Here is a 26743-nt window from a genome sequence, read left to right on the forward strand (position 1 = left end):
ACCTCAGAGCCCGAGCTGGGGTGTAAGGCTGGATCAGATCAGTGATGTAAGGAGGAGCCTGACCATGAATAGCTCTGAAAGTAAGAACCAGAATTTTAAAGTTGATCCTAAGTTGATCCTGAAAGAAAGCTGTTTTTTTAATCATAATATAAGTACTCACTATGCAACTTAAACATGAGACAACGACCAGAGTATATTCCAACATTTTCTTTCACTTTAAATATATCTTTTTTCAACACAAACTTCTTCTTTTCTTTCTCCTTATTCTTTTTTTTTCCAACTCCTGATCAAATTTGAGCTTCAATGTCAACATAAAAATCATCCATTTCTCTTTGATCTGAGTTCAAATATATATTACACCGGCGTCTCTTGCACACACATGACCACCCATTACCATCTTCCTTGGACTTTGAACTAGCCATAACTGTTTCTGAGGGTCCCAGAAATCCCAAACGTATACAGTAACGTCACAAAATGATATCGCGTCCGACCTCAAGCCAATCTACGGCGAGACAACGTAGTTCCAAACTACCTCAGATATCAGGTCTTTATATCGGATCAAATCAACAACATTTCACTGTGTTACGGGACAAGACAACATTAACTTCAGGTCAATAGTATTTAGTCAATCACAGAATTTCGTATGAACTGGCTCCGGGCAGATTTGGGCCTCTTCTTCTCTTTTATCAAGAGTCATGGGTTGGATAGAAGGAGCCCTCGAGGCACTTCCTGCCTCAGATGTTTTCTGCTTTTTAGTCACACTCATTTTGGCACGATCACTAAATTCTCTTCTCATGCTCTTCATGTGAAACATGATCAGGCACAGGTCAATAAATCAGTCGCCACTTTAGCCATATGCTCCTCGTGTAAGCCATGTCATTCAAAAACAAAAAGTGCAGTTTTCTAAGCAAAGTTGTCGACAGAGCAGTGACTGGAGTCAGAGAGGCGCGGCATCAGAGCCAAAATAATCCAGTTTTAAATGGATCTCTTATCTGCCGTCGGATTGTCAAAATGGCCAATGCCAATATGCCTCAAAATGCCGAATATCGGCGCCGGTAATCGGTCTATCCCTAGTAAGGTAAGGTAAGGTAAAACTTTTTTTCCAATAGCCACAGAAAATACAGCAATTTTTCATAAAAAATTAATCAAAATAAAATAAGAACAAGAACATAAAGAGAAAGAACAAGATGACACAATCTAAGTCTAAAGATAAAGAGAAAGAACATAGATCAAAGAAAAACAACAAAGACAAAGGATACAAAGACTAACATAGAACAGAACATCCACATACTCTCAATCCACTCCTGCCCCCAAACTCAGAATAGTACAACTTAATAGCCAGAGGGATGAATGAGTCCCTGAGTCTATTTGTCTTGCACCTGGGTAGGAGCATTCGTGCACTCATTCTGCTTCTCTGCTCACTGATGACAGTGTTCAGAGGATGACTGCCATCATCCATGATGGACAGTAGTTTGTTCAATGATCTCCTCTCATTAACTTAGTTAGTATTAACTGTGTATTGTTTTTGATTGTTAAAGCACTTTGTGACCCTGGTCTAGAAAGGTGCTTTACAAATAACCATTGCTTACTAACTTACTTACCGACTTACATGTTTGCTTACTTACCTACTCAGCTTGTTATTAAAGTGTTGCATCACGTTTTGGGAAGAGAAAGTCAGTCTCAACAGCACATCTTTAACCGCAAAGCAGGTGTAAACACAGTCGTTATTTCCTCTTCCAGAAATTCATAGTCAGTGGTGGAGGTCGTTCACCTTGACCAAAGACAACACAAGGGATACCACAAACATATTTGTTTCCGGGCCTTTGAGTCACTATGACCCCGAGATAACACAAGGGTTAAAAAAAAATCTCAGAAAAGATCAACAGTTCAGATCAACTGTGGATTTTATTCTCACATTTCTATCACGTTTACTTCTCACAGACATAAGACAAGATCTTTCTACACTGAACATCGTTCCACTTCCTGGTTTCACGGAGAACTATCACGCAGTCCTCCCTGTTTTCGTTGTTGTTCGGCTCCCGGGCCGACCAGAATCCCTCGCCCGCGAAATCCACCCCGTTGGCCCACATCCACTTCCCCTCCTCCTCTGTATCCGACAAGCCGATCCAGGTCTCGTCGTAGAACCTGGAGATGAAGTCGTTCTCCTCCGAGGAGCTGATCACCACCAGGTGACTCTTGCGTCTCTCGCATTCTCTCTTAGCGAAGATCCAACCTTTGGTGTCCGTTTTCTTGGAGATGTAGTAGCACTTGCTCTGGAATGCAATAAAGTCGTAGGGACACGTTGGTTCTGTGGTGGAAATACAGACGTAACAATATGTAAAAACATGTCCAACAGCTTAGTCAATTGTTTGCTAGAAATCAAACAATGAGTGAAAACACTTTACAGCTAAATGTGGACAAAACTGAAACTCTGGTGATTGATCCTGATGATAAGATTCCAGGGTTGAGTCAGTACTTGGGTGACTTAGGTCAGTCTGTCAAACTGAGCCTGAGAAACCTGGGTGTTGTATTTGACGGAAACCTCCCGTGGAGCAGAAGGGCAAAAGCTCGCTTGATCTTGATTGATGTGGGCCAACGGGGTGGATAAAGACATGTCTCTTGTTCAACACTGCAGAAAACTGACCAGAAACTGTTTCCTTCAACTGAGAAAAATCTCTAAACTTAGGAAAATGTTGTCACAACATGATCTGGAGCTTGTAATCCATGCGTTTGTTTCTTCTCGTCTGGACTATTGTAACAGTTTGTTTTCATGTCTTAACAAGAAGGATCTGTCTCGTCTGCAGTTGATACAGAACTCTGCAGCGAGAATTCTGACCCGCTCAAGTAGGAGAACTCACATTTCTCCGATCCTTAATACTCTTCACTAGCTTCCAGTTTCTTTCAGGATCAACTTTAAAATTCTGGTTCTTACTTTCAGATCTATTCATGGTCAGGCTCCTCCTTACATCACTGATCTGATCCAGCCTTACACCCCAGCTCGGTCTCTGAGGTCTGTGGATCAGAATCTACTTATGGTTCCACGCACACGGCTCAGGACCAGAGGAGAGAAATCTTTTCAGGCTGTTGCTCCTAAGCTTTGGAACAATCTTCCTCTCTCTTTGCGCTTGATGGATCTACTGACTCCTTTAAGAAACATCTTAAGACGTTTCTATTTGTTCAGGCTTTTCCTTGAATTTCTTGAACTCCTGTGTTGTTCTCGGTGTTGTCTTGATCTTTGAAGTATGTACTGAGTATTGTTTTGATTGTTAAAGCGCTTTGTGACCCTGGTCTCGAAAAGCGCTATATAAATAAATATTACTTACTTACTTACTTACTTACAACACAAATCAATAACAATTAATGATAAGGGAAAATGTCTTAACCTGAGACCAGGAGTGTCAAACGTAATCACAAAAGGGGCTGAAATTTCTGAGCAGACTTCCTTTCTTTCTTTCTTTCTTTTTTTTCTTTCTTTCTTATTTAAAAGTCTCTAGATCAGGGCTCTCAAACTCAACTGGTCAGGGGGGCCACCATAGGTCAATTCTTCTGGAGGATGGGCTACAGGTTGGGAAGTCTCTCAGTTTATTCGGAACATATTTTACAAATTTTAATTATATTTTGTCTTTTAATCTTTAACGGATTTGTTTGGTTTCACTGTACATTTTGACATTATTTTGTAAAATTGTTTGTATTAATTATTTTAATAAATCTGCCCCATTTTTAACTTTATATTCAAAGTGATATAAATGATAACATTTGATGTTGATGATCTTTTATCCTTAACCTTCTCTAGATTGACTTACGCGTGGCGTCTAAGGTCAGCTTCGTGCTTTCCAACAAAGTGTTGTATTTCTTCTGCAGCCCTTCCGTCCTCACGGTCAAGTTGTTTGTTGTTTCCATCAACGTATCCTTCTCAACTCTGAGTCCGCTCTGCTCCACTTTAAGCAGGTCCAGTTCCTTCTTCAGGGCGTCCCTCTCAGGTTTGATGACTTCCTGCTCATCCTTGAGTCCATCACGCTCTGCGACGAGGGCGTCCTTCTCACCGTTCAGTGCATCCCGCTCCTTTTTCAGGGTGTCTCTTTCAGGTTTGAGGGCGTCTCGTTCTAGTCGGAGGAACTCCCGATCCACGGCCAGGACGTCTCTCTCGTTCTTAAGGGCGTCCGTCTCATTTCTCAGGGAGTCCCGTTCGCTTTCCAGGGCGTCTCTGTCTGGTTTGAGGACGTCGAGCTCTGCTCTGAGGGAGTCTCGATCCACACTGGCCACATCTCGCTCAGCTCTGAGGGCATCTTTCTCCTTGTCGAGCGTGTAGAGGTTGCTCTGCAGCTGGATGGTGTTTTCTGACAGTGTTTTGTAGCTGGTCTGCAGCTGCATCCAATGGTGTGTCAGGTTCTCACACTTGTTTGGACTTGTTGGTATCAGGGAGGTGCTGTGAGAGTCGTTGACTCCAGGACCTGGAGAAAACATTATGAATCAAAATAAAGAAAACAATTAACAATATTCGTTATAAATATTTCACAAAACTCACCTCTTGCAACTAAGATTAGAATCACAATGAGTAGGATTAGAACCAGCAACCCCATGCACACTGCAGCAGGTCTCCTCCACCATCCTGGACCAGAACAACAACACAACAAATTAAACAAATGAACAATCTACTGTTTAACTTACCATGCATAAAGTGTTTTCTCACCTAAACTCTTCCTGTTTTTGTTCCAAGTTTCACTTTCCATCAGGTCCATACTATTGTCTCCCATGTCACTGTTGAATGTCACTGACGCTTTGTGTGTTTCGTGGGCACTAACTCTGGGGTTCCACCCACAAAACAAGCTGACGCTTGAAGAAGTTTAAGATGTGTGATTGTGTTTGTGCAGAAAATAAGACCCTGAGCCTCAGGGCTGGGCTTGAATCTACAAACACTGAAGTAAACAATTAAATATGTTGATATATATATATGAATAGTTTTAAATTCATGAATGGATTTCTTTGTTCTATTAGTCACGTTTATGCAACTTTTTGCGTGACACATTTTTGAAACACTCAGCGAAACTTACATTTCCTCTAAAATAAGGAAGTGTTTCATTTTTGGGCATTAGTCCAGCTGAATATTAGTATTATTGTCGATAAAACATCAAGGCAAAATAGACACTGAAAATAAAAATAATAATCATGAGTTTGATGCTCTGAATGTGTAGAAAAGTCCAAATAATTTCTAAAATATATTTATGATTGCATGAAAATATATAAATATTTTACTCAACATTGACAGAATTGTGCTGAAAGGTTGACTCGTAAACAAAATCTATGCCACTTAATAGTTTAACTGAAAAGTTCCTGTCAATCATTCGAGATTTAGGATACATTATCTCATCATGCGAACCCGCCTGACCACGTAACTGCTACGATGAAGACGGTGACAGACACACACACAAGTGCAATGTTCTAAGAAAAATCCTCAAGAGGACTTGAAACGAAAGTATTTACTGTAAATATGAATTAAACATATCAATAAAAATGGGTAAATGAACAAAAATGTAAAGATATAACATATGATAACTGAAGGACATTTTCCAAAGAAAAAGTCAGAACAAAATGTACGTGTCAAGGTGAACGACCTCCCTGGCTTCACTAAATACATATGCAGTGGTGGAGGTCGTTCATCTTGAAACAGAGACACCTGATGGTGAACTTGGCGCAAGTGTGCAGCCTACTCCCATCAGTATGTGTGAATGGTTGAATTTCCCCTCGCGGGACTAATAAGGGATTCTAAAAAAAAAAAAAAAAAAAAAAAAAAAAAAAAAAAAAAAAAAAAAAACTCGTGGGTTAATTTGCTCACATTTCAAGAGCGCGCATCGTTCTGCCACTAGAGTTCGCTGTTTCACTAACAGTTAAAGGTTGTCACGGAGTTTTTATAGCACAAGTTTAATTTAAGACTTTTTAAGACGTGATTTCATTTAACAAACTCAAAGATAAACGGACATTTCATTGGGTGAGAAACATTTTTACATATTGAACTAAAAAAATCAGATTGAAGGATTTAATTGACTGTTTTTTAATTGTTTTTTATTTTCAAATGCTAATAACTTCTATCAACGCTCTTCTATGCTCCACGTCTGGAGTCCACAACCCGGGCATAGAGCTGGAGTCGACATAAATTAAACTGTTGGTTCCATTCTGAAAAACAAATAGTCGTAGAAAGACTAGAAAGACATAAAGACATAAAAATCTCTAATCTACAACAAGTCTGGAGACTGACCTCGGTCTGCGTCTGCACTCCGATGTGAACCCTGGTCAGTCCTGCGCGACTGACGTAGTCCACCATCAAGCGGTTGTTGTCGAGGGTCTTGGGCATGGCCAGGGATCCGCCTCTCAGCTTGCAAGTGAACGAAGCCTCTCGGAACCTTTTGGCCTCTTTCACCAGCAGGTAGTACCGCTCCTCGCTTTCTCTCAGGCCCAGGATGACTGCACGACACATTTAATCATGGCTCAGTTTTCATCCAGTAGGACGTGAAAGAAAGAGGTATAAAAAGGTTGGAGAACAAACGAAGGATAGAGAAAAAGTTTACAGGAACAACTTCAGCTATTTTAATCGAATTCGAGTCATTGTTTTCAATGCATTTGTTAGTTGAGTGTTAGCATGCTAAAGATATTAGTAATCACCACAAAGAAAGAGGAGACATACAGTTTAAACAAGTTTGTGTTTTTGATTAAGAGAAGAAATCTACAGTAAGTCATTAAAGAAAATCGAATGAGGAAAGTTCACGTGTTATTTTATTGACTCGTCCAAACTCACCGTTCTTCACAAACTTGAAAGTTGAGAACCTGTTCAATTTAAGTGGTTTTGAACCCAAAATGCGAAAGTTAAAAGTTGTGTGTGTGTGACTTGTGTGCATGGCATGCCCAACCTGCACGCTATTGTTATTTCCCCTTCCAAAAATTCATATTCAGGGGTGAAGGTCCTTCACCTTGACCAAAGACAACACAAGGAATACCTAAAACACATTTGTTTTTCGGGGTTTTTGGGTCACTATGACCCTGAGATAACACAAGGGTTATGAAAAAAATTCATAAAAGATCAACAGTTCAGATCAACAGTGGATTTTATTCTCAAATTTCTATCACGTTTACTTCTCACAGACATAAGACAACATCGTTCTACACTTAACAACAGTCCACTTCTTGGTTGCACGGAGAACTATCACGCAGTCCTCCTTTAAGTTGGCGTTGTCCGGCTCGGTGCTCGACCAGAATCCCTCGCCCGCGAAATCCACCCCGTTGGCCCACATCCACTTCCCCTCCGTCCCTATATCCGACAAGCCGATCCAGGTCTGGTGGTAGAAGCTGGAGATGAAGTCGTTCTCCTCCGAGGAGTTGATCACCACCAGGTGACCTTTGAGTCCCTCACATGCTCTCTTAGCGAAGATCCAACCTGTGGTGTCCGTTTTCTTGGAGATGTAGTAGCACTTGCTCCGGAATGCAATCCAGCCGTTGGGACACGTTGTTTCTGTGGTGCAAATACAGAGATTTTCATCTTCATAGGTCATTATATCAACAAGAATATTAGTCTCATTTGATTGAGTTGAGATTGACTCATAGAAGTCTCTCAAAGTGGAGTCACTCTGGGACTGAGACCCCCTAGGAGTCTACATAGGTCAACGACAGTGACTTGTGTTGGCAGACTCAGGAGTAGCTGACCCTCATCTTTAAAAAGCAACTTATACAAAAGTGAATGGCTAAAGATGAGAATTAAAAACTAGAAGTGCAAACTTCTATTTGTAAAAAACAGAACTCCCAGGGCGTTGTAGTTACATAACAACATGTAAAAACATGTCCAACAACACAAACCAATAACAATTAATGATCCGGGAAAACGTGTAAAACGGTCAAAACTCGGGTCTGTTCCGGGTGTTCCAACACGCAGTCACTTCCGGGTCTTAATACTTTGCTTTATGGAGACAAATGGTCAATGCAGAGTGTCACGGGTCATTTATTCGCCGCTTCAAGTCAAACAAAATACAAGCTTTTACGATCGACCGGACGCGCTCTCTGCCGGCAGCTCTTCAGGTCGATAGCTCCGGGAGAGACGATCTTGAACGATAGAAACATTGCTATATTTAAGTCAAATTTCCGGGCCGAGAGGTCCTCCCCCTATCGCCCTATTGGTTCCTTCAAACCCCCTGTGTCACGATCTCCTGTGGAGAGTCCTTCCTAATTTGTTTCCTTTTCTAATCATTCAAATGTTCTTGGGTGGGGGTTCCTGTCTCCTAGTTCACCCCCCCCCCCCCCCTCACGGATGTGTCTAGCTTCGTTCTTTTGATCCACAACCCAAGGTGTGAAAAGTTTCTAATTCTGTTCCAAGCTTGTCTTGAAAACAGTGTGTCAGTCTGAGTGAAATGTTGATTGTGAATGTGTATTCAAATGTTTAAGCTCTTAGATGAAGCTAGTAGTTTATACTTTATATTTTGATTATCTTTTAGCATTAATTTAAGTATGGCATATACGTATAGTGTATAATAATTTTTAATCTAACACGTCTCAACCTAAGACCAATGCTGTGTCTCAAATCGCATACTTCTCTTAGTATACTAGAAGTTAGTATGCATCAGGATAGTGTACATACTAACTAGTACGCAAATTCTCCACAGATAGTATGTCTCAAATCAAACTCTGCTGCTACGCACTAACCGGAATTGAGGTGACAGCTTCTTCTTCTACTTCTATTTAACGATGTTGCCACCAGCTGTTTGAACGCTATCACAGACACCTGCTGGCAGCACGTTTTGCAAGTTTGGAAAAAGAATGAAAGAAAAAATATGAAAATCGATATATTTGCGAGATATTTACGCTGGTATCAGCACCGAAGACGTGTCATCCTCCTACTGCTGCTGAAAATGCACCTGTAAGTATATGCATATATATGCATATAAATATATATGACGTAACTTCTGTTTACAACGTCATTAAGATGGCGGCCGTTTAGGGTGGTTAGTGTCCATCGAACCATACTCAGATTTGTGCAAGGCATACTAAATTTCGCATACTAAGAATTGAGACGCACTTACGCACTAAAAATACTAACTTTGAGTACACAAGTATGCGATTCGAGACACAGCACAGGAGTGTTACACTTCTATCCTGTTGTTGGCATGAAGCTGACCTCACTGGTGACAGTTGCAGAGAGGAGATTTCTGGACAAACTACTGTCCATCATGGATGACGACAATTATCCTCTGAACACCACCATGAGTGAACAGAGAAGCAGATGAAGTACACGATTGTAACAGATGCAAAACTAATTTGACAAATTTGAATTATTAATGTTGTTTAATCTTTTATGGATTCTTGTTTGGTTTGACTGTACATTTTGACCATTTTTTGTATAATTGTATGTATTCATTATTTTTTTATAAATCTGCCCCAATTTTAACTTTATAATCAAAGCGATATTGATGATAACATTTGATGTGATGATCTTTAATCCTTAACCTTCTTATGACACAACACGTCATATTAAGATTGACTTACCTGTGGCGTCGATGGTCAGCTTCGTGCTTTCCAACAAAGTGTTGTATTTCTTCTGCAGCCCTTCCATTATCACGGTCAAGTTGTCCTTAGTTTCCATCAACGTATCCTTCTCAACTCTGAGTCCGCTCTGCTCCACTTTAAGCAGGTCCAGTTCCTTCTTCAGGGCGTCAATCTCAGGTTTGATGACGTCCTCTTCGTCCCTGAGTCCATCACGCTCTGCGACGAGGGCGTCCTTCTCACCGTTCAGTGCATCCCGCTCCTTTTTCAGGGTGTCTCTTTCAGGTTTGAGGGCGTCTCGTTCTAGTCGGAGGAACTCCCGATCCACGGCCAGGACGTCTCTCTCGTTCTTGAGGGTGTCCGTCTCATTTCTCAGGGAGTCCCGTTCGCTTTCCAGGGCGTCTCTGTCTGGTTTGAGGACGTCGAGCTCTGCTCTGAGGGAGTCTCGATCCACACTGGCCACATCTCGCTCGGCTCTGAGGGCGTCCTTCTCCTTGTCGAGCGTGTAGAAGTTGCTCTGCAGCTGGATGGTGTTTTCTGACAGTGTGATATAGCTGGTCTGCAGCTGCATCCAATGGTGTGTCAGGTTCTCACACTTGTTCGGACTTGTTGGTATCAGGGAGGTGCTGTGAGAGTCGTTGACTCCAGGACCTGGAGAAAACATTATGAATAAAAATAAAGAAAACAATTAACAATATTCGTTACAAATATTTCACAAAACTCACCTCTTGCAACTAAGATTAGAATCACAATAAGTAGGATTAGAACCAGCAACCCCATGCACACTGCAGCAGGTCTCCTCCACCATCCTGGACCAGAACAATAACACAACAAATTAAACAAATGAACAGTCTACTGTTTAACTTACCATGCATAAAGTGTTTACTCACCTAAACTCTTCCTGCTTTTGTTCCAAGCTTCACTTTCCATCAGGTCCATACTATTGTCTCCCATGTCACTGTTGAATGTCACTGACGCTTTGTGTGTTTCGTGGGCACTAACTCTGGGGTTCCACCCACAAAACAAGCTGACGCTTGAAGAAGTTGAAGATGTGTGGTTTTGTTTGTGCAGAAAATAAGACACTCAGCCTCAGGGCTGGGCTTGAAAATACAAACACTGAAGTAAACAATTAAAAATGTTGATATATATATATATATATAAATAGTTTTAAAATTCATGAATGGATTTCTATTTTCTATTAGCCAGGTTTATGCAACTTATTGTGTGACACATTTTTGAAACACTCAGCGAAACTTACATTTCCTCTAAAATCAGGAAGTGTTTCATTTTTGGGCATTAGTCCAGCTGAATATTATCATTACTATTGTCGATAAAACATCAAGGCAAAAAAAACACTGAAAATAAAATAATAAAAATGAATTTGATGCTTTGATGCAAATAATTTAATAATTAATAATAATTATTCTAAAATATATTTTTTATTGCATGTAAAATAAATAAATCTTTTTCTCACCATTAGCAGAATTGTGCTCAAAAGGCTTAACAAAACTATGCTACTCGTTAGCTGAAAATGTTTCTGTCGATCATTCGAGATTTAAGATACATTATCTAATCCTGCGAACCCGTCTGACCACGTAACTGCTACGATGAAGACGGTGACAGACACACACACAAGTGCAATGTTCTAAGATAAATCCTCAAGAGGACTTGAAACTAAAGTATATGAACAAAAATGTAAAGATATAACATATGATAACTGAAGGACATTTTCAAAAGAAACAGTCAGAACACAATGCACTTAACCCTTGTGTTGTCTCTGTTTCAAGGTGAACGACCTACATAAGCAGTGGTGGAGGTCGTTCACCTTGAAACAGAGACAATTCGTGGGTTAATTTGCTCAGATTTCAAGATCGTGCATCATTCTGCCACTAGAGTTCGCTGTTTCACTAAACAGATAAAGGTTGTCACAGGGTTTCTATAGAGCAAGTTTAATTTAAGACTTTTTAAGACGTGATTTCATTTAAAAAACTTAAAGATAAACGGACATTTCATTGGTTGAGAAACATTTTTACTTTTTTAAACAAAAAACGTGACCTTTTCGATTCCGTAAAACACTTTTGTTTTTAAAAAACGAACAATGAAACCTAAAATTTATCTAATCTTCACATTTTTTTAATCTTAAAAATGTTGAGTTTTTAAGTATCTGTAAGAACCCTGTATAAGTTTTCCACCTTTTTTAAATTTAGCAACTAAATCAGAGAATCATTTAAAACATTTAAGCCCTAAATATAAAAATTATATTTATTCATTTCATAATAAAAAAAATCCGATTGAAGGATTGAATTGACTGTTATTTAATTGATTTTTTTTTTTTAAATACTAATAACTTCTACTCTATGACGCTCTTCTATGCTAACTGGTATGCTAACTTATGAAGACGCTAACGTGTCTCTGCCTCCTCTCCTCCTGCTCTTTGTGAACTCACAGATGAAAAACATGGCCGCCTCACACTCCACGTGAGCCCACATTCCGGTGCTGTGCATTTCCACGCAGGTGGAGTTGACGCTCCAGCTGCTCTGCTCCACGTCTGGAGTCCACGACCCGGGCACGGAGGTGGAGTCGACATAAACAAAACTGTTGGTTCCATTCTGATGGAAAAACAAAACAAATAGTCGTAGAAGTTCAAAGACATAAACATTTCTAATCTACAACAAGTCTGGAGACTGACCTCGGTCTGCGTCTGCACTCCGATGTGAACCCTGGTCAGTCCTGCGTGACTGACGTAGTCCGCCATCAAGCGGTTGTTGTCGAGGGTCTTGGGCATGGCCAGGGATCCGCCTCTCAGCTTGCAAGTGAACGAAGCCTCTCGGAACCTTTTGGCCTCTTTCACCAGCAGGTAGTACCGCTCCTCGCTTTCTCTCAGGCCCAGGATGACTGCACAACACATTTAATCATGGCTCAGTTTTCATCCAGTAGGACGTGAAAGAAAGAGGAATATAAAAGTCAAACGAAGGATAGAGAAAGAGTTTACGGGACCAACTTCATCTATTTTAAAGGAATTTGAGTCATTGTTTTGAATGCATTTGTTAGTTGAGTGTTAGCATGCTAATGCTATTAGTAATCACCACAAAAAAATTGGAGATATACAGTTTAAACAAGTTTGTGTTTTTGATTAAGAGAAGAAATCTAAATTAAGTTATTAATAAAATCGGATGAGGAAAGTTCACATGTTATTTAATTGATTCGTCCAAACTCACCGTTCTTCACAAACTTGACCGTGTTCCTCAGCTTTCCCACGTTGACGTCCAGCTGTCCCAACACCTTCCTGTACCTGCCGCAGTCGCACGTGGTGCCTGAGGGTTTGGACAACACCAATAAAGACTCCATAATAGATCTACATACTGTCCAACGAAGACTTATTGTTTATTATTTATATTTGATTGAAGATTAGAATATTTCCAAAAAATATACCTTGTTTTCCTTTTAACCCAGCGGCTCCGTCCATACCTTTATCTCCTCGGTCACCTGTAGATAAACATGTATGAGTTTATTTTTAGAATCACTTGTACAAGAACCTGCTTCTTAAAATAAACAAGAAAACAAAAACAAACAAATCCTGTTGATATAAAGTTTAAAAGTAAAAAATAAAATGTGAAATTACAATGTTCTAACATAATTTAACGCAATATATTTGATTAATAGTTTTTAATTAATATCATTTTATACATTAAAACTGATGTTTTCGGTATAGATTTCCTATTTGCAAATAGTAAATTGGCGGCTTTAACTTTCGGTTTCAAAGTAAAAAGTCGAGAACCTGTTCAATGCAAGTGGTTTTGAACCCAAAATGTAAAACTTTCCAAAAGTTAAAAGTTAATTTTTCGGTTTAGTAAGTTCTAAAAACAATAATATTTAACGGGCTGTTTTCTCCGCTCATTTAATTTTGATGAAGTTACCACTATTTACCACTAGATAGCAACGTTTCACAATAAAACCTGTTTTAAGCGAACAGTAACAGTCAATCATGTGGCGGTTGTAAAGTTTAGGGAAGTAAGTTGAACAAACTAACAACCCAATGAAAGTTATTAAAGGGGGAAGAATCTGTGAAGAGATTTAACATTTAATTGTGAATGGTTTATTGTGGTTCAAAACAGAAACAAGTGTGTCAGACACAAAAAAGAACTTCCCAAATATATGATTGCAGGTATTTAAACAATGAGTTTTCAATTTGTCATGCAAGCTCAATCCACTCTAACCTCTGCATTATTTCCCTCTTTCCTGCTAATGTTGGCATGTTTTAGAGTCGCTGAATTAAGTTTAATTGCGCTAGAGGCCAAAATACCAACTGAAAAAAACGTTGTTCTCCAAGTGTTTTATGAGCCTTGAGCTCCTAAGATCAAGGAAAAGCCAAACCAGTGACCTCACTACTTTCCTGTAAGCAAATTAAACATAATGAATACTGAGAAAAGTGAGCGCTCGGAGAGGCAGGGGACCACGACTGCTCATAAAAAATAAAATAAAGTGGAAAAAAAAACATAAGCCAAAGCAACAGCAGCAGATTAAATTCTTGTCATTAGCTTCAATTCGTGAAATTACTTCTCACTGGAAAAATATGGACTTTTAAAGGAAGTTGTTTTTGGCTTCAAATAAAGGAAATCATTTCAGTATTAGTTTTGAGTTCATGTAATACCTTTGTTGGAATTTCACATGTTATTTCCTGACATTGACAACTTGAGCGTTTTCAGGATTGATTTGATTTAAAGCCAGTTTTCCAAAACATGTAGCATCAAATTACACATGATTGTAAAATAAATGTAATAAAAGAAATAATAATATGAAGCATGTCAAGGCAACTGAGCCCATTCTTGGGTCCTTGATATAAGTCTATAGTGTTGATGTTTATTCTCATAAAACAAAACACATCTTTCATCACACCTTATTTCTGTTTTAAAGGGTGAAAAAATAACACTCTTGAGATCTTCAAAATCAAATATTATTTCTCTTGACAACTCTATTATCTCAAGAATCAAAAGAGCAGCCACTAGCTTGTTAGCTCCTTTAGGCATGTTTTTTTTGTTAAATATATAAAACCAAAATAAATATTTTTTAATCAAACACATGGTAAAATAATGACCATTAACATGTGCATTATGTATTTGTTATGTTTTATATTTGTTTATATTGCATTCCAAATGTTATAAAACAAGGTTAATAAATAAAAAATAATCTGTATCGTCACACTTCTTTTACCTTGTCCACCTTCTGGTCCAGTTTTCCCAGTGGGACCAAACTCTCCCTTTAAACCTTTGTCTCCTGATGCACCTGATGAAGAAGAAACAACATAGATTTTTTAAGAATTCAAGTCAAGTTAAGCTTTATTTATGAGGCAAATTACACTATAATAGACTGTAAAGATTAGTTTGTCATCATTCAATTTGTCTGATAATTGTCATAACGGGAAGTTGTAGGCTTTCCCAGCTACTTAGGCTGAGAGGCTCGGGTCACCCTGGACCTTATGCAAGCACAGGATAGACGCACGGAATTGAATCTGATGATAAATCACAGATAGTTTCCCTAAAGTTGCTCAACTTTGGTTTCCTGGTTGGACAAAAAAAGTGGTTTACATCATTTTTTTTTTACATTTCAATGCAAGAAGATACTTTTTGATGATGATAAACAATAAAAAAAAAAAGAAAGATGGATGAAGCCGATATTAGAAAGAAAAAAGATCAAATTTGAAAAGTTCAGACGAAATAATTGTCAGTTAATGAGGCTTTGTTCGCTCCATGTTTCTCCCCTGCAGTCGTTTTTACTCTTTGTTTAAGTTGACTGATGTGTTTTTGGCAGAGCGTCTGCCAGTTCAACCGTCTTTCTGAACCTTCAGATAACACCTCCTCACTATCATAGCACTTTTTTTCTCTCTTTATAATGGCCAACCCCTCCAACTGGTTTAACGTCTGGATTCCCCATCTGTCACTGGACCACAGCAGGGGCCACAGTTTATCTTTGCACAGAGGAGCCCGTCAAAACACAGACATTCAAATATCGGCTGTATCTGTCTACAAACATTAGGAACAATAAACATGTGCACAATTCCAGGTGGATTTTTACAGTCTTAAACTAGCAAATGGGTTTCATAAGCAGTGCATTAACAGTCTAGTATTACTAAATCAGGCGAGTGTTTCCTGTAAAATGGCCTCAATTAAGTAAAGGAACGATGTGTCATATGTTCTGCTGCTGACTTACTACAGTTTCAAATGAATGTAGAAAGCTTTACTACAGTCAGTGAAACCCATAATGTTGGTGTTTTCTTTTGTTTTGCAACATTGGAATTGACTCATAGAACTTCGGGTAATTGATGTTGACAGTCACATCCAGTGAGTAGTGGGGAAATAAGCTAAGTTAGCGCTAGCATAAAGCTAACAAGGGAAAAAAGGTGACAAAGCATGAAAAATACCCTTCATCCAAATATTATTTCAAGAAATGAGTGCTATGTATACTTAACTAATGGCTGAATGTGTTATATGATGGTTTTTCATGAGCTTAATGATTATAAAAACATATTAAGCAAATTGCTATGTAGTAGCTACTTGCTAGCTGGTATTGGCTATAAAACAAAATGGTGGTTCCGTTTGAGTTCACACAAAAATAATAATAATAATAATAATAATATTTTAATAACTGTCTGCCTTGACATTATTGTCAACATTTCAAGAATGAATACTTTACAATACAATTTTGATTTTAATTTTGATTTATTTATAGATATATTTGTTGTTGTTATTGTTGTTATTATGGTCAACAGCTAACAAATATAAACCTTTCAAGATTTAATAATTTATAATGGAATTTTAAAGTGGATTCTTTTTAAATTGATATAAACATATTGTTGTTGTTTTTGATATTATTGTCAACAGCTAACAAATATAAACCTTTCAAGGATAAATAATACAATTTTAATTTGGATTTTTGTATGAGACTTCAAAATCACAAAAATCCATTTAAATTGTAAAATCTGGAATAAGATGCCAGACATTTGGATGCAATCTGAATGTCTTCGTCCGTCACAAATCACATTAAAAAAAATTGAAGGAAGATCCTTCACACATTCTCAAAGTTTAACGGCCTTGTTGTGTTCGTTCTTCTCTAACAGAGGACAGACCTTCTCCTCTTTGAATTCTCCAGAAATCTTCAGGTGTTGACAGTTTAACTTTTTTTTCCATCCTCAGCCAACATCTTAACAGACTCTTTTTTATCTTTGCTTTGCCTTAAAGTCAGTATATATGAGTCACTCCAAATTAAATTTAACTGACTTGTAAACAAAATAAAGGTTTGTTAATGTTGTGTGTCGTCTGTTTTGTGTGAATATAAATAAACACTCACCTGTAGGCCCTGGTGGTCCGTTCTTCCCCAGCTTTCCTTCTTCTCCTTTTTCTCCAATCTCACCCTGATCTCCTGCATCAAGTTACAATGATTTTGAGGAATAAAAAAAGACAAAATATAACAAGTATTCTGGCTAATGCAATGTGGAAATAGTTTAAATAGTTTCCAAGTAAATCATTGTTAGTTCTATTAAATATCAACTATTATTACAGGTTAATTGCACTTGTTAAATTTAAAAATAAAATGTACTAATGTAAACAACGCAATGACCTCCCGCCACTAGATGGCAGGGTTCCACTTCCGAATTTTCGATTAATATACATATTTATAAACAACACATCAATGATGAGAAAGAAGAAAATATTCAAAAGGAAATGCTTTTCACAGAAAAAGTTTGAAAACAAAAAACACATTTTTCCTTCAATAATATTCAAGTGAGTGTTTGAGGCGTATGAAAACAATTTGCATCAGTATTTCAGCTTCAAATCTGCCAACTTTGTCTTCCTAGAAAAACAAAAGGCAGACTAGAGTTGCTTTCCATTCATTTTTTTTTAAATCTTGACTATTCGCTTTTGCATGTTTGAGCCGATTTTTCAATATCATGGAGTATCAATAGTTTCACAGTAATTCAAAACAATATTTGATTCAGGTACAAAAATATGCTTCCATACTCAAAACCTTAAACAAATGTAGGAAACGATTTTTAGAAGTTGAGTAAGACCTTTTTTCACCTCAAGAATGTTCAATCAAAAACACCTCAGAAGACACTGAATCAAAACCATATCCAGTAAAATGACTTCACTGGCTGTGATTTATGGGCCAAACCACCATGAAGATTTCCCACAGTTAAACCACTGTATGCCAGAACTAATTAAGACGCCTTTAAAATCCCACTTAACTGCCAGACTTTCTGCAGTCGCATGAAAAAAAAAGTCAAGTAATGCAATTTCCACTGGAATCCAACGGTCTTGGTTGTAGCTTGAGTGCGATTTAAAGATGACCAAAGTCGGAAAATACCTAAAAATCGTATTAAAATATAGATATTCCTCATTTTAGATACTAAGATAATGCTAAATATTGAGTTTTAAAGTAAAATAAATGTTTTCTCTTGAGTATTTTCATGTTGGAGTTTCTCTGCCAGAGGCTAAATCAAACCCACCGTGCTTTTTATCGCTTCTGTCTGTCTGACCCGGCAGGGGATCAGCTACTGGATGTTGTTAAACATAAAAAAAAACACAAAAAGGGGAGGCATTCCGCCCCCCCAAAAAAGAAACAACGGGGTGCAGACCGCAGGATAGTAAAGTACATGGGATTACATGCTTAATGTCTTTATCACCCGACACTTGAATCACGGGTGTTTCCTTCTGAAGCGATGCTTGTTTGAGACGCTAGAGTTTGTTTGTTTAACTGTAAAATGACCAAATGAAAAAAGAGGGAGATGTTTTTACCTTTGGCTCCCGGAATGAAGGAGTTTCTGCAGACATCAGCGGCCGTCAAGTTAAAAACGGTCGCGCAGCAAAGTAGCCAAAATCCAAAGCGACACTTTGCTGCCATTTTTGAAAAAACTACGATGATATTTTAAAGCACCGACGACGAGAGAGAACATCCACAGACTGACACAGGATTTATGTCGAGAGAATCTTATCTTTCTTTCTCCCTGTCGCTCTATCAGCCAAACCTAAACAGTCGTCCACATTCCTTTCACTTGAACTCTATATTTTAAACAACTTTGTATCTACTGGACGTTTAAAACAAACATCTTTCTTTACTTAATTAGACATTTTCAAACAGAATTAGAGCCTCTTTCTTTTAAGGCCTCTCTGACATATCAAGTCATCTTCTGTTCAGAGTGTATTTCTCTTCTCTCATGACATGATAATTAAAATCCAAAAGCACACTGTGACAGCACATACCTCCAACAAGGAACTCACAAAGTCTTAGGTACCAGGTACTAGAAGTACTAGAGTAAGAAATATCGATACACTAAAATATTGCGTCTCGTTTTTTTTTTTTCTTCTAACAACACCGTATCGATGTTCAACAGCACTGTATAGATTAAAAAGACATGTTTGAAAATAATAAATTTTATTTCAAATAGTGATAAATTTTTATTATAGTTATTTAAAGGTTCATATTTCAATAAATTGTGTATACATTTTGAATTATTTTCAAATTAAGATCCAAATAATCCCGGTGTTTGTTCATTTTTGTGTTGCACTCAAACTTCCAGCCACTAGATGGCAGCAGTCATTACGTCCTCCACAGCTAAATGAACGATGATATCAGTTATGACTTCGTCAAGAGTAATGTCCTCTGTAAATTCTGCAACACCAGACTGAGGACGAGAGGATACAGTGACTCCAGCAGCTTTTAAAGCTGATGTTTGGACATATTTTGGTTTGAATGCAAATGAAAGCAGTTACGACTTTGTTAAGAGTCATGTGGTCTGTGAATTCTGCAACACCAGACTGAGGACGAGAGGATACAGTGACTCCAGCAGCTTTTTAAAGCTGATGTTTAGATATATTCTGGTTTGAAAACAAATGAAATCAGTTGCGACTTCGTCAAGAGTCATGTGGTCTGTAAATTCTGCAGCACCAGACTGAGGACGAGAGGATACAGCGGACTCCAGCAGCTTTTAAAGCTGATGTTTGGACATATTCTGGTTTGAAAACAAATTAAGCACCAGAGCAAGTACTCCACAATACAAGCAATATATCGTTGTCCCTGTAACTTGATATAGAAACAGATTCTTGGCAATACACACTTCTACCAAGGACCACTACAAAGAGAACAATAACTGGACATTTTGACACTAAACTCGGATAATTTACTTCAGTAATTATATCAATTTTTTCAGCGTCTGCATGTGTTACCTCTGGGCACTATGTTTTCTTCCCTTTATAAAAAAAAACCCCCACCATATTAGGGATCAGCTGGGTGAAAATGGATGGATTGTATGCCAACTTTTTGTTTTTACGGGTGCAGTTAAAAACCTTACAAAGCAGTGACCTCGCCTTCAAAACCTTCCTGGATCCAGATGAAACTCCAGAACACCATCAAGATCTAATCAACTGTTCCTTTAATCATAGTCCACAAATACGCTAAGAATTTCCTGTTAGTAAGAAAGTTACATTGAAATCATCAAAGAACCTCCTTGGCAGAGGTAATAATAGGTAATAATTTTGAACTTAAAGGTCAGAAACATGTAACGCGGGTTGTTCAAGTATCTGTCTGGCTAAGTGATGGATCAATAATGATATTTTTATTTGAAGAATAATGTCAACATGTGTTTATAACTGTTAAAACACTCGGTGTGTTGGAGAGGTCAGAACAAGGATCAACAAGATGTATTCAAGACAAGCTGTTATTTGTAGTTTTAATCCAAAGATCAAACATTTTGTTGCCCTCTGATGGTTTGACGAGAGACAGAAACTGAAAAAAAAAAGAAGACATAATTACAGAAGAACACACAGAAAGAAATGAGAGGAAGAGACAGAGGTCGGAGCCAAAAGTCTTGGCGGAGAGAGGAGAATCCTGGGATGTCAGAGACCTCGAGGACGTCGACTCGGAGACTGAATGTTCACGTTGATGAAAGAGAAAAAACGCTTGGCTGTCGTTCACGTCTGTCACGGTGATAAGCAGCAGTTCCTTCGGTTTAATGGCAAACGAATGAGAATTAAAAACACTTTTTAATGACACACTCGACGGCAAGGTCCGACCAAAGTTTCCCTTGGCTGCTAACGTGCGGAAGAATGTGAGGATTTTGAAAGTGTGTGTTTTGGTCGAAGAATTGTTTTCTGGTTGTGGACCGTCATAACCAGAGGTCACAACAGCACGCCACTGTTGGGGTCGAAGGTTAAGTACTTTGGAAGGACTCGGACTCGGACACACGTCTATTTCTGATCAAATTTGATACGTTATTTTGCTCTCAATGAGTGATTTTTAGTTGATTTCTTTATGTTTCAGGAAAACAGCACGAAAAAAAATTGCTTAAAAAAATCATTTTTTCTTGTTCTGTAGATAGAAAACAGGATAGTGTGACTTAGATTGTTTAAAATATCAAATAAAATAACATAGTTATTACTATTAAAGAAGGTACAAAAGCTTGTTTATTATTTAAATAACAAAGGGGAAAAACAATATGACTTCAAGAGTTGTGCTTCAGCACCAACAAACTCTTGGGTTTAATATAGGGTTGATTTTTGTTGATTATTTTTCATTTATTCAAGTACTTTTTACACCTCTGTCCTTTACATCCCTTCATTTGTGGCGAAATTCCCCTTTTTTTCCCCCCTTATTGTGACAAAATTCGTACCTGAATATCTATCCTCAATTGTCTCTATCGCTGATTTTATTCAAAAGATACATCATTTTTAATTTGGTTTTTTTCTTATCCAAAAAAACGAGGTAAAATTAAAAAAAATATGAAATGACTTTTAGAGTTGTGCTTCAGCACCAACAAACTTACTAGGGTTGATCTTTGTTGCTTTTTCACTTCTATATTCAAGTACTTTTCTGCCTCTCTCCTACACGCGTCTTCATTTTGAGGTTACTATCCTACTTATGACGCCATTTGTAGCAGAATATCTGTCCTGGATTATTGGAATCTCTGCCTTTATGTGTTAAAAAAAATAAATTCAGTGATGATTTTAAGGTTTTAAGGAGATTTAAGGAGAAGTGGGACAAAATCTGCAAAAACGAAATCAAAGAGGAACCAAAGGTGGAAAACAATCACAAAAACATTTTAAAAGTGCTCTCAAAAAATGTAAAATTAAAAAAGTTATCATTAAAAAAAACTGAGGGAAAGGGAACAATTATATGACTTTACTAGACAAACTCTTTCTAAGGTTGATTTTTTTTTAAATTTTATTTTATGTTGTTTTTTCTTTCATTAAAGTACTTTTTTCCACCTCTGCCTTTTAAATCCCTATTTTTGTTGGAGAATTTCCCTTTTCCATCCTACTTGTGACGACATTTGTAGCTGAACATTTTTCCTAAATGGTGTCAACTTTATATTGTAATATGTGATTTTATCATGAAGCGACCTTGAGTTTCTTTAAAGATGCTTTTAAATAAAATACTATTATTATTATTATTGTTATTATTATTATTAATAATAATAAACAAAGGCTTTTTGTGTAAAAAACTAAAAAAAAGTACATGAATTATCTTTTCTTGCAGTAAACACAAGATTACCATTCATTCACAATCTGAAACATTATACGTTGTGACTTAAAGCAGCCTCTGTGTTTCTCACACAACCTCCGTCATGTCGGCTAATTGTTGACATGTGGTTCTCATGCTTGTCCTCTGATTAAGTGTGATTCACACGGCAAGATTGAAGGGTGGAAGCCGCAGCACACACGTCTGGTTTTCTCTGCTGCTTAAACACCCTTTTACGAGACTGGAAGTGCCATTTGTCGTTGGATTCCGCAACAAGTGCCACATGTGTGCCAACGACAAACTGCAGGCGAATTATTGGGTCGACCTCAGACTTGTATGTTGATGCTTCTCGAGAAGTCACTGGAAATAATCTCATCCGTAAAATTTTTAGCATTTATAACTATTTATTTTAAAGGATATTTTATATTTTGATAAATTCATGTCATGTTACAGTCGACTAGTTGTGTTGGACATGGAAAATTTTTACTCACTTACTGTGCTCTTGAAATCATTTTAAAAAGTAAAAATGTATGTAAAATGATTAAAACAAGTACATAGAGAATTTCAAAGAATCAGAACAACATTTTAAAATTCTTATTTTCATAATTAAAAGTATGGACTTGATCTAATACTCTACTTTGTTCTTAGGGGTTTTCAATGAAAAAACAATTTAATTTTTTTTTTTTTGCTTTTTTGCTTTTTTTTGACAAGGTCTGTTAGGCTAAAATTCTTTAACCTATTTTTTAACAATAATATTAAGTTGCTTTTTTGTAAATTTTTACTGCTAGCCTGTGTAATCGCTAACAGTGCTAGCTGTGATCATTCTAAGGATCTTTTTTCTTGGTTAATATTTTAGGAATGTGCAGGAAGGAAGTTTACCTTCATGTTATATTTTCGCTCTCATAAATCATATCTATTTTTTCTCTTTTGTTAAACTGAATGATATATTTGCTAGCTAGCTTGGGTACTCAAATTTTACAGCTTTTCTAGGCAACTTTTATATGAAGTGAAAAAAATGTTTTACCGAGTTTTACTAGCATGGGTAGTTGCTAACACTGCTAGCTACAATCATGAAAACAAATCCGAAAATATCTGAAACAATTTCTCTTTAATTCAACTGTTAAATAAAGTGTAATTTTTTGTTAACTGAATCATATACTACCTTAGCTAGTCCCTAACAATGTTAGCTGTGGTCATGCTACGGTTCATTTTAAAAATTGTGAAACAATATAATATTCAATTTTATTTGTTCAACTGGCTGGTATATTTGCTAGCTTGTATAATAAATAACAGTTCAAGTGAAAACCTTCTTTAAACTGAGTTTAATACATGTATACTTACCAGCTTGGATAGTCGCTAACAGTGCTAGCTACAATCGTCATAATGTTAATTTTACAATCCTGACTTTTTTTTATTTATTCTATTTTATTTTTTGAAATTCATTATTTATTTTCCTCCATTTGAAGTTTTAAGTGGATTTTTCTGTAAACTAAGAGGTGACGTATACTTTGCTATCTCGGCTAATCGCTAACAGCGCTAGCTGCAGTCACTCTAAGGCACAGGTGTCAAACCGGTCCAGAAAAGGGCCGAGACGGTTCAGGTTTTTGTTCCAACCAGTCAAGCACATATAGTTGAACCAATCAGGCGTCTGAAGACAGTAATCAATAAATTGTCTGTCAGGTGTTGCTTGTTAAGCCGACACCTGATTGGTTAACTCATGTGTGCTTGACTGGTTGGAACAAAAACCTACACCACCCTGGCCCTTTTCTGGACCAGTTTGACACCCCTGCTCTAAGGTGAGCTTTACCATCCTGTTATTCCTTTTGTTTATTTTGAAGCTAAAACTATTATGTTGTGTAAATAAATATAGAATGTATGGAGTTAAGTTTACAACATCTTTATGACAGGAAATATTTGAGTCATATTCATAGCTGTTTTTTTGTGTGTTTTTTTCAAGTTTATTGGGTCGTAAAGATGTATTAATCTGCTCTATAAACATAACATTTTTGCAACTCACATGTATCATGAGGTCATTGAACCCAACGTTCCGCTATGCTATCTTCAAAAAAAAAAAAGACCATCTAGACGTGCGGGAACCAAACTGTAGTCATTATTTTTGTAAAAATTCTTGTCCGAGATAAAAAGCAGACGCTCTGGTTCAGGACATCGATTGCTTCTGTGCATCAATTGCTCCGGACAATAGCTCCGAATTCCTTCTCCTGAGAAGAAAAACACACAGTGGCAGCAGCGTTAAAGTATTACATCCGTCCGTCCGCAGACAAGCCTTACGAAATCCAGTGGAAAACTTGACGTCTTCTCCAAGAATCCCAGAGAAACTGGTGGGAAGTCGGTTCGTGAGCGGACGAGCTCTGGGGAACCGTAAAGGTGCTTTTAAGGTGACGCCAGGATACTTAAGCGAGAGCGTCCAAGAACAGAACGGCCCAGAAGAACGAGGGGAATGAAAAAAACAGTAGTGGACGACGAAACAATGAACGTATAAAAAAATGAACGATTGAACGTATGGATGGATCGACACCGAGAAGGAAAAGCTACCTTGGCCAGAGTTTGGACCGCCGGACAGACACGCCTTGCTAATCGCTAACACTGCTAGTTGCGGTGATTCAAAGTTGTTTTTTTTCATGGTTAATATTTTGTGAATGTGTGACATGTTAGTTTAAACTTTTTTTTTCTCAACTTATATTATATTTTGTGAAAACTGTTTTTTAAAACTGAGTTTGATACGTGAATACTCACTAGCTTGTCTAGTCGAAAAAAGTGCGAGGTACAATCAAGGTTAACTTTTCATCCCTAAAAAGTTTAAATGTCTCTCTACTGTAATATTTCATGTTATATTTTCCACCCCTCATATATAATGTATATATTTCTTTTGTTAAACTGAATGATATATTTGCTAGCTAGCTTGGGTAATCTAATTTTACACTTTTTTAGGCAACTTTCAAATGAAGTGAACATTTTTTAACTGAGTTATACTAGCATGTGTAGTTGCTAACAGTGCTAGCTACATTTATTATAAGGTTAATTTCACAACCCTGAAAGAATTTATTTTTTCCTCAAATGAAGTGAAAACTTTTTTCAACTGAATCGTATACTTGCTCCCTTAGCTAGTCGCTAACATTGATAACAGTGATAGATCCTTAATTTTACGATCCTGAAAGTGGTTGTTGTTATGAAAATTCTTTTTTTTTTTTCCCTCAATTGAAGTATTGAAATGTTTTTTTTTTCTTTAAACTGATGACGTATACTTTACTATCTAGGCTAATTGCTAACAGTGCTAACTGCAATCATCATAATGTTAGCTTTACAATCCAGAATTATTTTTTTATTTCTTCCGTTTTATTTTGTGAAATCCATTATATTTTTTCCCAATTGAAGTTTTGTTAATGTTTAACTTGCTACAACCCTTTCAACTTTTTTTTTCTCAAATTACATTTAGTGAAAACTTTTTTTCAAACTGAGTTTGATATGTGAATATTCACTAGCTTGTCTTGTCGCTAACAGATCTAGCAACAATCATTCTAAGGTAAACTTTTCATCCCTAAAAACATTATTTTCTCTCTGTACTGTAATATTAAGTGAAAACTTGCATTTAAACCTAATGTATTTGCTTACTTAGCACGTTGCTAACAGTGCTAGCTACAACCATGCTAAGGTTAACTTTTCATCCCTAAAAGATTATTTTCTCTCTCTACTGTAATATTAAGTGCAAACTTGCATTTAAACCTAATGTATTTGCTTACTTAGCACGTTGCTAACAGTGCTAGCTACAACCATGCTAAGGTTAACTCTTCATCCCTAAAGATTATTTTCTCTCTCTACTGTAATATTAAGTGAAAACTTGCATTTAAACCTAATGTATTTGCTTACTTAGCACGTTGCTAACAGTGCTAGCTACAACCATTCTAAGGTAAACTTTTCATCCCTAAAAAGATTATTTTCTCTCTCTACTGTAATATTAAGTGAAAACTTGCTTTTAAACCTAATGTATTTGCTTACTTAGCACGTTGCTAACAGTGCTAGCTACAACCATTCTAAGGTAAACTTTTCATCCCTAAAAACATTAATTTCTCTTTGTACTGTAATATTAAGTGAAAACTTGCATTTAAACCTAATGTATTTGCTTACTTAGCACGTTGCTAACAGTGCTAGCTACAACCATGCTAAGGTTAACTTTTCATCCCTAAAATATTATTTTCTCTCTCTACTGTAATATTAAGTGAAAACTTGCATTTAAACCTAATGTATTTGCTTACTTAGCACGTTGCTAACAGTGCTAGCTACAACCATTCTAAGGTTAACTTTTCATCCCTAAAAAGATTATTTTCTCTCTCTACTGTAATATTAAGTAAAAACTTGTTTTTAAACCTTATGTATTTGCTTGCTTAGCATGTTGCTAACAGTGCTAGCTACAACCATTCTAAGGTTAACTTTTCATCCCTAAAAGATTATTTTCTCTCTACTGTAATATTAAGTAACAACTTGTTTTTAAACCTAATGTATTTGCTTGCTTAGCATGTTGCTAACAGTGCTAGCTACAACCATTCTAAGGTTAACTTTTCATCCCTAAAAGATTATTTTCTCTCTCTACTGTAATATTAAGTGCAAACTTGCATTTAAACCTAATGTATTTGCTTACTTAGCACGTTGCTAACAGTGCTAGCTACAACCATGCTAAGGTTAACTTTTCATCCCTAAA

At 37.1% G+C, this 26743-nt stretch overlaps 3 protein-coding genes across 3 annotated transcripts; all 3 read right to left on the reverse strand.

The window, feature by feature from the left end:
- Window positions 1–1881: 1881 nt before the first annotated feature.
- On the reverse strand, window positions 1882–4766 carry LOC148062857 (uncharacterized). Its single transcript, XM_087812847.1, has 4 exons — window positions 4691–4766; window positions 4526–4609; window positions 3804–4451; window positions 1882–2308 (listed from the first exon to the last, which is right to left on the reverse strand). Exons 1-4 carry the CDS (start codon window positions 4752–4754, stop codon window positions 1929–1931), a joined length of 1176 nt encoding a protein of 391 aa, XP_087668973.1. The 5' UTR covers window positions 4755–4766; the 3' UTR covers window positions 1882–1928.
- A 2313-nt stretch (window positions 4767–7079) lies between these two features.
- Window positions 7080–11112, reverse strand: LOC148062858 (uncharacterized). Its single transcript, XM_087812626.1, has 4 exons — window positions 10410–11112; window positions 10245–10328; window positions 9523–10170; window positions 7080–7501 (listed from the first exon to the last, which is right to left on the reverse strand). The coding sequence occupies exons 1-4, from the start codon at window positions 10471–10473 to the stop codon at window positions 7122–7124; spliced, it is 1176 nt and encodes a 391-aa protein (XP_087668752.1). The 5' UTR covers window positions 10474–11112; the 3' UTR covers window positions 7080–7121.
- A 272-nt stretch (window positions 11113–11384) lies between these two features.
- On the reverse strand, window positions 11385–18442 carry LOC148062859 (collectin-10-like). The gene is made up of 7 exons (XM_087812737.1): window positions 18312–18442; window positions 16864–16935; window positions 14731–14802; window positions 12952–13005; window positions 12738–12833; window positions 12209–12414; window positions 11385–12128 (listed from the first exon to the last, which is right to left on the reverse strand). The coding sequence occupies exons 1-7, from the start codon at window positions 18415–18417 to the stop codon at window positions 11910–11912; spliced, it is 825 nt and encodes a 274-aa protein (XP_087668863.1). The 5' UTR covers window positions 18418–18442; the 3' UTR covers window positions 11385–11909.
- Window positions 18443–26743: the final 8301 nt, after the last annotated feature.

The sequence above is a fragment of the Callionymus lyra genome, chromosome 17 (assembly GCF_982586985.1).
Source record: "Callionymus lyra chromosome 17, fCalLyr1.hap1.1, whole genome shotgun sequence".
In the NCBI taxonomy this organism is placed as follows: domain Eukaryota; kingdom Metazoa; phylum Chordata; class Actinopteri; order Syngnathiformes; family Callionymidae; genus Callionymus; species Callionymus lyra.